The 16,063-nt window shown below is 40.5% G+C and overlaps 1 protein-coding gene across 1 annotated transcript in view; it reads right to left on the reverse strand.

The window, feature by feature from the left end:
• Positions 1-36: 36 nt before the first annotated feature.
• emilin2b (elastin microfibril interfacer 2b) overlaps positions 37-16,063 on the reverse strand; it is a 16,945-nt gene continuing 918 nt past the window's right edge. The window contains exons 3-9 of the mRNA XM_015028538.1: positions 14,869-15,041; positions 13,039-14,787; positions 3,614-3,808; positions 3,474-3,518; positions 3,347-3,397; positions 3,143-3,259; positions 37-1,216 (exon numbers count right to left, since the gene is read on the reverse strand). Of these exons, the coding sequence (XP_014884024.1) occupies positions 885-1,216; positions 3,143-3,259; positions 3,347-3,397; positions 3,474-3,518; positions 3,614-3,808; positions 13,039-14,787; positions 14,869-15,041 (2,662 nt within the window). The 3' untranslated portion in view covers positions 37-884. The remainder of the gene's footprint in view (positions 1,217-3,142; positions 3,260-3,346; positions 3,398-3,473; positions 3,519-3,613; positions 3,809-13,038; positions 14,788-14,868; positions 15,042-16,063) is intronic.

Genomic DNA, 16,063 nt, shown 5'->3' on the forward strand with positions numbered 1-16,063 from the left:
AATATTTTTGTGCACATAAACATTTGTTTTTGTTTTTTGCAGTTTCTGTGAGTTGTAGCCCAAGCACTTCTGTAGGGACTTAATAGAGTCAGTGTGTCGCTGCCCCTTTAAGGCCTTACATGTTATTTACTTTGAACTGAAACACAGAGAAGGAACAACATGTTGTGATTCGCTGCTTCAAATTGCATTAACGTGTCTCGGTTCAAACAAATGAATGTAGAATGTAAATCCTGCTGCTGCTCAATAAGCGTGTCTGTAAATCCATAGTTAGACTCAGGGTTCACTGTTCATTTTTAATGAATGTTGAATTATTTTTTTTTTCCAGAAGTAACAAATGTCCACAATTTACAGCGTTCTTTCTGTGAAAGTGACAAGCTTTGTGTGAAGAGACCACACTTTAATTTATTTTAGTGTTACGAAACTTTACTTTTGCTTACCAATGAAGAACTTTAGTTATTGCAGATCATTTCTATAGATTGCTCAGACCAACTTGTGGATATCTATTATTTGTTGCTAGAAAAGCACAAAAAAATAATTACGCATTTGTTCAAATTTATGAACAAGTGGTATACATCACATCACATCCCTGTGCTGTTGTTTTATTAAATTGTGAAAACATGTCTTAAATTGAAAAAAAAACAATTAAAAAGACTGCATTTAAAACTACAAAGCTTGTTTATGTTTAGCCTCTGACAAAATGTGTGTGTTTCAATTCTTTAGAGCCACGAAAGCAAAACAAAACATAAAAACTATATATTAGTCCTCATAATGCAGACCGTCTCATTCGCTTGTCTTAAATAGAGTGTTGCCATGTTGTGATAATTTAACCCAACCAGGTGAAAATGCTCCGTCTCAGTTGTTTGCGTTACAAAGAGTTGGAGCAGCTACCGTTTAGTCGGGCTGCTGTACAGAAGCACAGCACTAAAAGATGACAGGATCTCCGGGGAGGTGGAGGTGGCGAGTTTCCCAGCAGTCAACATGAGTCCCATTCGGTCTCCTTGCTTCATCGAAACAACCAGACTCAGCGAGGTCGAGCCGCTGCAGCCGCACTGCTCTGGCGACGGCGGCGCAGTGACCTCAGAGGAGAAGCCTGCCGAATCCAGCATCTGGATGATGCCGTTGGACACTGACAGCACGGCCTCGACCTTCTCGCCTCTCTGGGCGACGAGCACGGCCGTCACCAGGTAGCGACCGTCGGTGGGAGCGGTGAAGATGCCTGGGATACAGAGAGAGATGATCTGTGGACACTGATTGTTGTGAAAGACATTACAAACCTGTGGGATATTTTAAAGCCAAAAGAGAGAACGTGTGTTAGTGTTGCTCAACCAAGGAAACATGTCCAGAACAGAGGCAGTCTTGCTCCTCAGTGGTTCAAGCATAAAGCAAATTTACTGGCTTCCAAATTTCTACAAGTTTTCTGCTGTTTTTGTTTTTGTCTCATTTAAATGCCTACTATCAGACAAAGTTTAAAATAAGAATAAGATAACTGGAGTACAGTAAATCCCGGTCTATTCACGGTTCAGTATTCATGGATCCACCTCAATTATATGCAAAAAAAAAAAAAATTTGTGGAAATTTTCACAGAGGATCTACAATATTCAATATTCCAGTTGGCGCCTTCCAGTTATCTTTCTGCTCTGCTAAGGGAAAAGAAATTTTACTGTCACCATGTTGTCTCTAGACATGGTTAGACGGCTTCCAGTAGTTTAGTCAGACCTCTTACTGGAAGTCCTGCGTCACCCATCTTCCTTCCCCTGCTTCTCTCATCAGCCACACCCCTCCGTTTATCCCACATACGACGGCTTCTGTTTCTCATTTCTTGGCAGATGTAAAAGAAGACAAAAAAGAAAAAAAAAAAAACCTGTAGCTCAGGAAGCAGAAATATAGGGACTATGAACTGAGACTTTAATTTTCCTCGCCATTGATTGGTTGTACCTCCAATATTTTGTGTTTGAACTATTATTGGAGGGAGTCTTAAGTATTTCCAGTTATTAGCTATTCAGAGATGCGAGTGGTCCATAATAACCCCTGTGAATGCAAGTGGGCCTCTGTAAATAACAAAAAGCTGATTTCAATTGATGGTTTCCTTTAAAAGGCATAAAAACTATTAAAAAAAGACTGGCTCTATGTGAAACTCACATAAGCCACCTTTTCAATAAATGAACGGCGTTTATCAAAAGATTAGGATTCAGTTTCGCAGGACACACCCTGGCGAACACACCTTCTAGTTCCAGTGAGGAACTGTCACTGGAGGGAGAAGAAAAAAATGACTCAACTCATGAAAAGGAAGTCATAAAATTCTCCACATCATCATCGAAGTCACCAATTTATGCAACTGACAGCCAGGACGTAAAACAAGATGGATACAAGAACAAAAAGTAACTTTCTGCACTTTTACCTTAATAAAAAAAAGACAGCAATGTGTCATCATAATCACATTGTAAATACCTACAACCATCCATCCCTCTAGGGGCAAAGGTCATTCATAATATATAATAACTAAACAGCAGCCTCTGCTCCATTTGGTTCCAAGTGCAACCTGAGCTCTTCATGTCTGCTTCTAAATGTCTTCGCCAGATGTTTCGATTCCTTCCTCTTTCCTTGAGAGGTCCAGGTCAGAGGTCTCCTGGTGATGTCATTAGTGGGCTTGTGTACAGCTGATCTACAGCCGGTGTCTTATGAGAATATGCTCTCCTATAGGCAGATGGCTTGTATGTTGTTGTGCAAAGGTCAGTGCTGCTAATTTGATCTGGCAAGTGAATGTAGAGAATATCCAGGATGCAGCTGTTCATGTAGGTTTGCAGTTCTTTAAGTCTGAGATCCGTAAAGGAGGATCTCAGCAAACAAACTTTCCAAACTTTCTTTAGTTGTTTGAATGCCTCCTTGTCTTTCTAAACGTGAACCTACACATGTACTTCTGTGCCATACTGTCAGTGTTTCTGCTGTGAATAAGTATGGAAGATCCCACAAAGCCTGATGGGTTCGGTCACTATCGGTTTTTGATACAGAGGAAATTGCTCAGGGTGACATGAGAAAAGGGGGCGGAGGCACAAGCACCAAACAGAATCTAATTTATGTCCTTCCTGCAGGATTGCGCTCTTTCCCCCTCCAAATGACTTTTCAAGAGTTCGTGTTAATCTACCTGTATGAGGGTCATAATGTCCTCCATCGTTGACCAGCACCTTGTTGAATCGGATTATTCCGGCTTCTTCTTGGAACGTTGGGAGAGTCAAACCAGCTGAGAAGGACACCTTCTCACCTGGAGACCAAGACGGGAAATATTTGACGTGAGTAGCGAGTAAGAGATTCAAGAGATTCAGGCTCCTAAATGATTAATAACTCTAACCTGAAGCTGTGCTGGTTTTCTGCTTTGGAGATCTTGGAGGCATGCTCACGTCTGTTGATAAAATCGATTATTTGCACCATAGAAACTCAATTCTGACGCATCATGAAACAGTTAAAGTGAAATATACCTGAGTTTAGAGGCATGCTGGTTTTTAAGGAGTCAGTTGAGGTAGCTTTGGATAAAAAAAAAAAAAAACAACGAGAGAAATTAAATAATATATGATAAGAAAAAAAACATGCAGAGCAATTTTATTTGAATGTGCATCACCTGGTGCTCCAGCAAACCCCTGAACAGTCATCATGTTGAGGTCCGTCCCTTTGGTCATTTCTCCCGGCGGGCCTGCCTCTCCGGTCTCCATCACAGGTAGATGCTGAAGGGCCGGCTCCGCAGGGACAGCTGACACTCTAAAACTCTCAGCTGAAACCCGGGGAGATCCTCCGTCCACCGGTCCGACGCTGGCACCTGAACAGAACAGAGACGTGTGTTAAGACCGCAGGTCAGAGTTTACACTCCAGCTGGATTCAACTGTACTAGGCTGTAAAAATGTTCTAGCTAAATACACTTTCCACTGCATGGCTTGTTTAAGTCTAATTCTTTTTAGAGTTTCTTTGAAGTGTTAAGAAAGACTGTAATTGACTGCAGGTGGCTGTAGGCATTGTTCTTTTTTTGTAAATATTCAACAAATGTGACATTTTTCTGCACTTTTCTCTTTTCTCACGGCTTAAACTTTGACATGTGGAACACATCTGACATGCAAAACATTCTTGCCTTGGTACATTGTTTCTTTTCTCATGTCAAAATAATTTGAAGCCGATTTTCTGAAGATGATTTATGTAGACGAAGAAAGTTTTTTTCCAACATGCCTTTTGTGAATTGTTTAAACCTTCAAAAACTCTTCTCTTAGGATAAAACTATTTTCATTCTGAAATATATAATGACATTTTACATAACAATATGTAAAGAGACAAACAAAAAGATAAAATAAAATAGACAAAACATATCTTTCCAGACTGACTGTTAGATTACCTTGAGAATTTTTTCTATATATTTGAATATTCAATTTATTTGGCCTCTTTATCAAAGTTGTAAGTAAGTTTGTCTATTGTTCTAATTTCAAAACTATTCGACAAATATGACATTTTTCTGTTTAAATTGATTTTAATGCAGTTGACAGTTTTAGATTTGATCATGAATGAAATGTAAATTTGAGTTTCATCTTTGTTTGTAGCAAACTCTTTTAGAATGTAATATTTTATACCGCTTTTCTGCCTCTAATGTTACGAACATGTGTTTTCTGTTAAGGTATGTGCATTATTTTACATCACTTTATTTACTATTAGTAATTTTTACAATGATAGTTTAACATTTGGAAGCCACTTAGTGTTGCATTTGACTGATCGAATGTTCTCTTTAAGGAAAACCAACTGGGTGATTGTACGGTTTCCAATAAATAGATACATTTCATTAGCGTTTCTGGCAAACCGCAGCTCTAACCAATCTTTATCTGCCAAATACATTTCAAAACGTGACTTTTGGATTCGTTGTGATGCTCAACATGAAACAGACCATATTCCATACACATGGTTCATCTAAAGGCTTACCAACACCTGTCCAAGTGATCAAAGCCACAAGGTCATAATTGTTGCTAATGTTAGTCTTTCCAAGAGCACATTTTATTGTAATGGCATAATGCTGCAAACTCCCTGAAGCATAGCTCAACCCGGCCTATCTTGGCTGTCTCCAAAAGCAAATAATCGTCAAATAAAATCTACAATAAATCCCGAGTGTTGAGAAAGAAGGCAGCTGGACGTTTGCAGCCTTGAAAATTGTTTATTCTCACATTCTAAGAATGAGAGCTCTCATTGCCTCAATCCTACCCCTCAAAATAACTGAGTGCCTGGATTAGCTGTGGTAAAACTTTATAGCCATTACATGTCATATGAGCTGGTAACAATAATTTAGATTATTGTTCAGAGGTCGATTTTAGAGTTGAACACAAAGTGTGTCTGTCCAAGCATATTTCAAAGCTATCCCAAGTTTCTTGTAGGAAAGACTCTAGAAATAAATGTCCATTTTATGCATTACCATCCAAGCGCTTTGTATTCAGCTCTGCACACATCAGAGCAGCCAAGTATGACTTAATAAGAAGTCTGTCTGCATAGATTTGCGTGATGTTATTATCGGGTGCTGGCTGCAACATTGCAGTCTCAGTTTCATTTTTCTAGTAGTGCTGCATGTGTGTCTGAAAAGTTTGGTTTATCTGGTGATCAAACTGTTTATGCTGCAGTGTTGAATGAGCAGGAAGGTGGTTATTATTGGATGGCATCATGTTTCCCACTGCCATTAAAGCAAAAGGCTGATACGCAAGAGTGTGACGGCCCCACATGGGTTTGCCCATGTAGGACCAGAGCCCACATGGGCCCTGCATGGGCCCTATATGGTTGTGGCCCACATGAGTTTGTCCATTTAGGGCCCATGTAGCGCCCATGTGGGCTGTGGCCCTACATGGGCAAACCCATGTGGGGCCATTGTGGAACCCACAATGGCCCCACATATGGGACCCATGTATCAGCCCGCCTTTCCCCCACATGGGTCCCACTTAGGCATGCTGGCTGGGGAGAGGATTGACAGTCCAGTGGGTTTTAAGTTTTGTTAAACTTTTTTACAGAAAGACAGGGGAGGTCTTGCCTCGGTTAAGGTCAGAATTCATGATTCAACAATGAAGATTGGGCAAAAACCCTAATCTGAGTTCAATTTAATTCAATTTGGTTTGTTAAGATAGTGTTAATTCACAACAGATGCCATCTCGAGGCACTTAACAAAAATAAAAGATGACGTCAACCCAATTACTTTAATTATTGCAAGTCAAATTGATCCTAGTTATAGAACAATGCAGCCAAGTTCTGTTGATGATTCAAATTGGTTTAAAAGTTTTCAATAAGAGTCACTGCAGTTTCAGCATAATGAGAAACACCTTTTTAACAAGAAGAAACCTCCAGCAGAACCAGAACCTGATGTCCGTCTGTCACAACCGACTGGGGATTTGAGAAAACAGAGTAAAGACGCACCGAAGTACTTTCTACATAGTATCCATTTATGCATATTACTAAAGAGTTCCTTAAATATAATGTTATTGGGTTCATTATTATAATAATATATATTTCACTGTATGGTGTGTAGGATTGATTGGTATTTTTCTGTTTTCTGTTCACATCCTTCTTTTTCCCCATAGTTATTTTAACTTACCATGACACATGCATGTCTAATAGACCCATTTTGTGCTTATGCATAAGTTTTTCTCTGTTTTTAGTTTGCGGTACAATGCACTTTAATAAAGCTGCATTCTAGACCAGGTCGTTCCAGTAACAGAGGGAATGTTTCGTTGGTAAATTCAAGGACTCCTCCCAGCAACTTTATCCCGGAACGCAGTATTTTCCAGCTGATGAGTTAAAGGCTAGATGACTGTTATTTTCTCCCTTCAAGTTCATAATAACAGACCTAAAAAAACATTTGAAGTAAAGGTGTTAATGGTGCCCGTCGCTAGTCTTGGATAATCACAGCTGTGTGCGACAGATTTTAAACACTGAGTCCCTTGTAGCACGTTTTTCTCAGGGAATTCATGTATTTGTTGGTATAAATTATTACAAGAAGATGACAAAAGATGCACTGCATCTGGTCGCCCGACTTGTGGCCATCTTCAAACATGGCATTTAGTCTCTTACATTTACACGCTTACTTTTAAAGACAAGTATGTAAATGTTTACTTTTAAACATTTATGCAAAAGTAATACAAAGGCAAAAGTTTCACACACGCATAATTTTGCACATAAAAGGCAGACCAGCACCGCAGTGAGGAGCTGCCACATGTTCAGTCCCCTTGCTATGAGGGGAAAGGGGTCACTTCAGAAAAGTCTGCCTGTTAAATGCAACAAATGCTGGCAGACTAACGTCTCACAGTAAAACAGCACAGGAGGTAAAGCCTGCAAGCGCGCTGGCCGTGTTGCTGCTCATATAAAGCAAGGTATGTCGTCCGCTTTGATCTCAGCAATTCAAAAGTGATTTCCGAGCTGCTGCCACAGAGATAAAAGAGCCAAGGACAGGATGTGTATCTGCATGGCAGAGTGTGCTTCTGGATAAAAGAGGTGAGCTGTAAACAAATACAGCTGGATCTAAATGTGTGTTTCTCTAACCGGTTCAGAGAAGGGAAATCCTCGCTGTGTTGTTAGTGATTTACCAGCCAGCAGTTTATGATTACAGCAGTCTCCTGTGTCGCAAAAACAGACACATTCTACTTTATAAATCACTTTTTAATAATGAGTGCGAGGCTGCATATTGACTTTATGAGTCACCAGAACACACTGGGGTCTTAAAGCTTTGATTTAGGAATCCATGGATGCAATCTCTGTGTTTAGTGGCCAGAGCAAATCTCTGGAGAAGAGAGGAGTGAGAATGGCAATATATTTATCAGTCTTGTCACAAACAGTCTGAAAAAAAAAAAAAACGGGATTTAAATGGAGAGTAACAGAAAACAAAAGCTAAAGACTTTACTCTTCCTGGACGCCCTCGGCCAGAATCCATCGTATATGTTTGCGGGGTTGTTACGTTTGACCCGTGGGGAAGATTTGTCATCTAATCTCACACAAGTCACAGGCCTAGGAGTCTAAATACGTCATAAGCAAAAGAGCATTACTCCCTTATCTGTAAAAGTTTCCGTAAAGAGCTCCACATCACTGCCTTTATAGGCCTGCTCCAAAAACAGAAAACACAAAGGAGCTAGGAGACTTTCATGCATCTTTCAAAAACAAAGCAAACTGGGAATTGGTTTGCAGCACATTTCTATGCAAGACCGTCTTTATCTGTAAAGTCAATGGGTGCTGGGTGATGCTTATAGGGAGAGGGAATAACTGAAGAGCACACGCAAGTGCACGTGGAAAATGAAGCAAAGCATGTTGTGAAAGCAAACCCGGAGCTTTTCTGACTGGCAATGAATTATCACAGTTAATTCAAAAAGTCGTAAATTCCAGGTTTCAAGTCGGAAAATGAACTGGGACTCCCCATGAAGTCTGAGTTAAAGTTTGGAAACAGAGTTGGAAAGTTTCTTACCAACTCTGACCTCAAAATCTGATTGTTGCAAGTGCAGTGTCCTGCAGAGGTTTCCACCCTCTTTGCCCCTTTTCTGTTACCACATTTCTATTGCAACCACATACCAGAATGTGTTGTAGGATGTTATAGATCAATTACTGTATAATGGTGCACAAAACAGGTGCTCTGAGGACCTCAGAGGTTTGATGGAGAATTTTAGTGACGAAAAAGTCTCATGAAGATTTAGGAACACAACAGTCTAAAGCAGGGATTGACTATAAAAACAGTATCCTACACTTTGAACATCTTACAGAGAGCACAAAAAATGGAAGGAGAAAAAGAACTGCAGCCCTACCAAGACCAGAGAAACCACAAGCTTTTGCAATTGAAAAGGAATCCACCAATTATCAATAAGATTGGAGTCAGAGCCGGCAACCTAATGTTACCGTGCTTCATCCATCCTTAAGCCACAGTTTATGTATTTGGGACCATTATCCTGTTGGACAAAATGTGCCTACTGTTTAGCCGACTGAACCAGAGGAAATAGCTCAAGATGTTCAGGAACAACAAAGGAGTCATTAAGTACTAAACCTACCATGAACCAGAACCTGTTAGGCCAGCTTAACAACAGAAAACTCTAACTGCCTCATATGGACAAACCAAATACCATATGGAGAAGCACTCCATGATGAGATGAGACGAAGACTGAGCCGTTTCACTTTAAATTACAAGAAGTGCATTTAAAGAAACCAGGTTACGGCTTTCAAATGTAAAAAATATTGCATCAGCTGCCAAGCAGCGGCATGACATGGGTCTGTTTTCCTGGTAGTGGTTCTGGTGAAGGTAGACGACCAAACGAAACGAAACCAACATCTTTAAATAAACACTAGCATTAAGATTTTATGTGTTTTACTACTCTTCTGATGAGATGTGTAGTAAAATATCCAGCCTTAATCATGGCAGAAGCTTGTGCATGGCATGAACTATTCAAAATGCAACATTAAAATGTCAGATTTATGCTGAAATTCATCCTGCTGATGAGGGCATGTACACCTCTTACTCAAATTATAACTGAGAAGACGGATTACTCCAACCTAAAACTGAACAAAAAAAAAAAACAACAAAAAAAAAAACAGATATTAGCCCACTCCGAGGCCCGGATTCTTGTTTCCGAAGTAAGTAGATTGCAGATTTCTGTGATCTCCATCCGATTGGGCTGGATTTTACACATAAAGCAAAGCCTAAAGGCAGAAAGCTTTTTGACGAGCAAAAACTGAAGACAGCTGTGGAAAAGTCAAAGCATGACCAAAGAGCAAAAGCTCATCTTCTGGAAATGATTCTGAGCAAAGTATTACAAACAAACAATTACGGCTCGTACAGGACAGTCAGTAACCATATATTTACCAAGTAAGTCTGACCCAAACATGCTGCTGCCCTTCTCAAGCAAACTGGATTATGTTTTCACAAGCAGCCAGTACAACAAAATACACCAGCGTCTAAATATTTCCCGAATTAACTGTATTCTTTTCATGACTTTTCAAGCAATCATAAATATTTCCAAGAATGACCCAGTTACAGCGCTGAATGCAAGAAAAATCCCAACTGCTTCCAGTCCTCTTGATAAAGATTAACAACCGTGTGACATCATTGGTAAACATAGTCACGGGCGGCCTCTGGGAACACATTTCACTTTTTCTTTTTTCTCAGACAGACAACGAACTCGCCACAGAGGTTTAAAAACTTGACAGGATTTGACTGAAGGGAATGAAGGAAACCTAATCTTATCAGTAGAAGAGATGCCAATGTAAATGTTCATCCATTAGCACTTGAACACACTAAAGCTATTGGCTTTGAAATGAAAAGTTGTCCATTAGCGAGAATCCATGTTGAGGTGTGTGAAGAAGACTGTGTGACAGAGTAACCTTTTCCAGCCTCTTCAGATAAGCTCAACGTGAGATAAACGAGAAGTCAACAGAGAGTAGCTGCTAATAGGAGACAAGAGAGCAGATCTCTAAACTAAAATATGTTTCAAACAGGAAAAACTGTTAAATGACATAATTGCAAAAAAGCCACAGGGTGGAGTAGCAAAATTTATGTCACTGTACAATCATTTTTCTGGCAAAAATATGAAAAATTACATCTCAAGATGTAATTTTCACGGAAATCTTGTAGAAACCTTCAGCTAAGCAAAGACCATCTTCTCAAGTTATTCCAAACTGGACTACATGCTACACTACCTGGATCAATAAAGCAGCATGGGAACGGAGCTGCTCCCAAAGGAAGAGCTCTGGCACCACAACAGTGTGGAAAAGCTCCAGGTTTGCACTCACAACGGTAGGAGTCCAGCTCGGTCTCAAAGGTGTCATCAATATGTGGATTCACATCAGAAACATGCTGAAGTATGAAAATCTGTTCGTGCAAAAACATGCTCCCGGTAGGAAAAGCCAAGCATTACTAAAGAACGAAGTGAATGACGGACAGAAAAAAGAAACATGGATGGTAAGGCTTGTTGACTGACCGTGCTGCAGAGTACATCATTTGGGTGGGACAGCAACAGCTAAATTGGCAAATTATCCCGTCATGAGTCAAACTCGACGATGGACTATAAAAATGTGTAAGGTAAGAGTTTAACAGCGCTGCAGAGACTTGTAGTTAACACATGCAATGCTGTACACAAGCATTCGTCCAACATCTGCTGTCAGAAAAATCCTGTTCCCACGAGTTCGTGAACAGGACTTTTTAAGTTCTCGTAAGATTTGTCAACTGGATTTAGGTAAAGACTTTGACTGGGCCACTATAACACGTAAATATACTTTGAAACCATTCCACTGCAGCATGTAAGAGGTTTAAAAAAATTGTAAAAATTAAGTGAACTTTGAAAGTGTCAAACTCTCAGAGGAAATTTAAAGAAAAATATGGCTAATTTCAAATGTTTGCATAGTTTCGTAGCATGTCTTTCAGGTGTTCCTAATATATGATGAAAAATTTAGTTTACTGATCAAATACAGAAGGAGGCATGAGTTATGACAGAGCTGCTTTTATGATGGGTTGTTTTTGATTATGTCAATGAAGCCCAGAGACTTTAGCTTTCCAGGTTTCCCTATTTCTTGTGATTGTTTGCAGTCATTTGCAGAAGCTGCTGTTGTGTTCCAAGTGGAGTCTCAAGTCAGGAAAATCCAACAGAACATCCTTCAAGGGACTGCAAACTGTCCGACTGCCTCAAATGTAAAACATAGCCATAGTTGGAGGAATACACAACTTATATACGCTTATAATAGTTTGCGTCACTTAACCTGAGTCACTACAAAAGCCTCAGATGTGAACCTCAGTGTTTGAACTTGGAATGTAAATAGATACTTTTCCAACTACTTGTCTTGCTAACAGCGTTTAGCACAAAAAATGGGCAAAGTGCAAAGATTTAGTGACTCGAACCGAGAACGAGCAAAACTAAATGGTGACACTTTATAACTCTGTGCTGCAACTTCCAAAAGCAGTAAAAAGCATCAGTGTTATCATTTAGCCAGAAGGCTAACACCTTTAAAAATAGCTTCACTTTGGTTTGGAATAAAAATGCAAGAGTAGAAGTGAGCACATGGCTAATTAACATAATAGAAGAATTAATCAAAGCGTTATCGCAGAGCTAATGTTAAAAAAAACAATGCTATTTATTTTCACAGTCAATTCCTTTAATTGTTTTTTTTTTTTTTTTCCACAATGATCTTCAAAACACCCATAAAATGCACTCCTGGATGCAAAACTGAGTCGGGTTAGCTGTATTTCTTGATGCCAAAGCGTTGCTCAACACAACATGGGGTCTGTTGAACCAGGCATGTGTCTTCAATCAAGCTTGCCTGCCTTGAATGAGAGCATAGCTTGAGGAATATTCAACCCCCCCCCCACCCCCCCATTTGCTCACACTCTGAAACTCAGGCCAATAGCGGAGACTCTCCGGCAGCACAGTCAGCACGTCATGAAGGAGTTAGCAGCTTACCGGTTAACAAAAACATTAGTCATTCAATGTATTTCTAAAAGATAATGAATATAATGAACTTTAAAGAAATATCAAAAAATATAAATATATGTTTTGTTTATTTCCGCAGATTTATTTCCTTCACTTAAATGTGGTAGATATGTCAATTGTTCATGCCTCAAAGCAATAAAATGTAAGGCATTCAGAATCAGACGTGAACCAAAAAGGACCTTGAAGATGCTTATTCATCCAAAAATGTAGACACTTCACTGTTCTGACTGTAGATAAACGTTTATCTTTAATTCCACAAATTTCTACCAGAACCCAGAGAAGGAGCTGGTTCTGAAAAAGTTACAGCGTCTGAACCACCCAGGTGTTTGTCCTTCCTGTCTTGTTATCAGGTTGTTTTGTGGCACCAGACCTCCAGGCCTCTCAAGAAGTCTTTTAAACGTTCTTTTCTAAACTTTTAAATATCTGAAACTGAGAAAAATTATAGATTTTGTTTAATGAGACTGATAAGACTATTAGTATGTATTGATGCTACTCGTGCATCATGTGAAAGCTTTACAGAGACATTGCTCCCTATCTTGTCTGCACAAATCTGTCACTTCCAGTCTGATTTGCAGGACAGGCAGCTTACCTTCTTTCCCAGGAGAGCCATAGGTTATGGTGGGAATGTCTTTAGCTATATTCAGAATTTGATTTTGAAGCGTCTGGCACTGTCCTCTCAGTCCTTCGATATCCTGAGCATGAGTTTGGACCGTGCCGTTCAGCTGGTCCACGCAGCTCCACAGCCCAGTAATGTGCCGGTTCAGACCTTCTTTGATCCTCAGGAGGCTGATGGAGATGGGGTCCAGCTTGCTGCACAGAGCCTCAACATTAACAATCCGGCTGTCCATGCTGGCGAGTTCCTCCCCCATGTCGCGGGTCGTTTCTCTGCATCTGTCGTTCTCAGCTTTCACCTCCCTGCCCAGCTCGTCCAAACGCCGTCTCAGCTCGTGGTGTTGCTCCCTGGGAAGCTCCAAAAGATCATCGGCCTCCTGCATGGCCCCGTCTTTCGCTAGACTCCAGGAGGAGCTCAGATTCTGCTGCTTCGCTTCACCTAATCCTGAGTCTTCTGCTCTGTCCAGACGGTCACTTAAGTCGCTGTTCTCAATACTGTTGTTGATGCTGACGAGTTGATCCTTCATAAATTCAAAGTCCCTCATTTGCACATTCAGATGTGTCTTGATGTCATCTACAGTAGATTTATAGCTCTGAAAGTCTTTCTGAAGGTTTTCTAGAGCAGTTAAATTAGCTTTGCACTCTCCTGAGCAAGAACGGTCCAGATTGTTGACTTTAAGCTCCAGATTATTAACCGAATCCTTTAGGGAGTTAATGTCTTTCAGCAGAGCATTTGGACTCCTAAACGTGAAGCTGGTGGTTGTTCCTGCCAGTTGGTTCAGGAGTTGGTCCTGAATGGATGCCAGCTTGTTGTCCAACGTCTTCTTCAAGTCTTTGATGGCCTCTTCCTGCTCGTTCCGAAGGTTCTCCCCTGCGGAGACGCACTGCGCCACCAAACTACTTTGAGTTGAGTTCAGACGGTTCTCAAGGTTTTGCAGGCGAGACAGAACAGAGTAAGGATCCCCTGGTTGTGCCTTCTGTAGATCAGATACTTTTATTTTCAGGTCCTGGATCTCATTGCGGAGGTCTTCTTCCTTTGACTCCATGAGCTCGGTCAGGCTGAAGTAGCTGGCCTCCTGTCCTTCACACTGTTCCTGAACCGAGAGGATTTTATAATCACAAGAGTTCTTCAGGTCGGCCATTTTGACGTCCATGCCCTCCATCAACTCTTCTCGCAGAGCGCTGATCTTGCCGTCCAGGTAGGCTCGCAGGTCAGCATCACCGCCCGTAGGGGCAGGTTGGGCTGTGGATGGGGGAATCTGGCTGGTCTCCAGTAACAGACGAATCTGTTCGTCGTGATGGTCAACTCGACTCACTAAGTCAGTCAGGATGTTGCTCTTTGACTCCAGATCATCCGTGACTTGGTTTATCTTGTTCATAGCCTCATCCATTGATGTGGTCTCTTGACCAAAAGAGAAATCCTGCACCTGGAAGCTCTCCGTCTCTCCCCGCCGAGCACTGGCAGGCTGTTTCATGTTGCTCAGCAGCGTAGCCAACATCTTACTTGCATCCTCCTGGAAATCCAGCCTCAGGTTGGAGGCCATGTCTGTCATTCTGGCCTGCATGTCCAGGACCATCTGGGACAACTGCTGCACCTCCTCCTGCAGGTGCTGCTCACTCTGAGGTCTTTCTTGGCTCTCTGGTGCCGTGGCAACTGTTTGACCTCTGATCTGCCCCTCCCATGTTGATGGATGGTTCCTCTGTTGCTCTGTCCTCTGATTAGGACCTACGAAACATTCAGACAATTAGGATCCTGTCATTTCAAGGTTTTTAAGCATTTCAAATATTTTAAATCTTAGCTTCTGACCTTGCGGATTTGGAAAATAGCCAGAGTTTGAAGAGGTATGGGGCAAACGGTCTGCTTGGAGAAGTTTCACCTCCTTGCAGTCGTAACCCTGATACCCTGGGCAGCACTTCCACTGCAGCTCTGTCACAATCTTGTAGCCGATCTTGTATGTGGGCCTAAAATGTGTTTGATATCTACAAACAAAGAATAAAATGATAAGATAATAAGTTAAATGCCAGGATTTTCTCTAAATACAGCAAAAATCCCATTAGACCAGCAAGTGCAATGGGATTTTTGCTGGTTCACCTTCCTACAGAACAACAATCCTAAACATTCAGACACAGATTCACTGGAATGTTCATGTTTTACAACGGTCTAATCAAAGTGCACACCCACTTTTATTGGACACAACCCTGCAATAAATTCCTCATGTAGGGAGGAATTTCATCTTTTGTTGTAATTTCAGCAAAAGATGATGCAGCAAAAATACTCATTAATGGATGGATACAAATGTATGCCTCACTATTATGAACTACTTTTTGTTAGACCGTCATATAAATGTATTAAACTTTAAAAAAAGGCATTGCATCCTTTACAGTGTTTGACTACAACAGTAAAGGATGCAACAGACATTTATTTATGTAGTGAAATGAATTAAGTCCTGAAAAAATATAAGAGCTAAATAAACTCTTTAGCTATTATGTTATGTGCAGTTTATTTTAAACTATCTCCAGTTTCTTTTTGCTGTACTTCCAACCAGCTACACAATCTTGTAATAAGTTTATTTTTTGCTCTAACCATGACAGGGCATTGAGCCAGTGGACAAGTAAAGGGGAAAAGATCTGAGAGATGTGTCATCCTCACTGTGTGCCAAGCTTAACTTCAAACACAACTACTGTTTTTGTTAGAGGCTCCTGGTAATAAGATGTCTAAAGATTCAGCTTAAATAAAAAGGGGGCTTAGATTTAACACTTCGATTTGCTAAACTTCTGTGAAATGTAAACATGTTAATTTATGATGATGTTAAGACATTTCCATCCTAAATGTTAAAAACTGGTCGCTAAATCTTTAGCATTAAAAATGTACAGTTGGCCATGGAACGATGGTTGTTTTCTCAGAGTTGTGTTACAGGCATGGCATAATTTAGTAGACTTGTCAGTTTCAGAGAATCATTCTTCTGATTTCAAACAGAAGAATGATTAAAAAAAAGGTTAAA

The sequence above is a fragment of the Poecilia latipinna genome, unplaced genomic scaffold (genome assembly GCF_001443285.1).
Source record: "Poecilia latipinna isolate Pla-1442-1.1 unplaced genomic scaffold, P_latipinna-1.0 Scaffold127, whole genome shotgun sequence".
NCBI classification, from domain to species: Eukaryota; Metazoa; Chordata; class Actinopteri; order Cyprinodontiformes; family Poeciliidae; genus Poecilia; species Poecilia latipinna.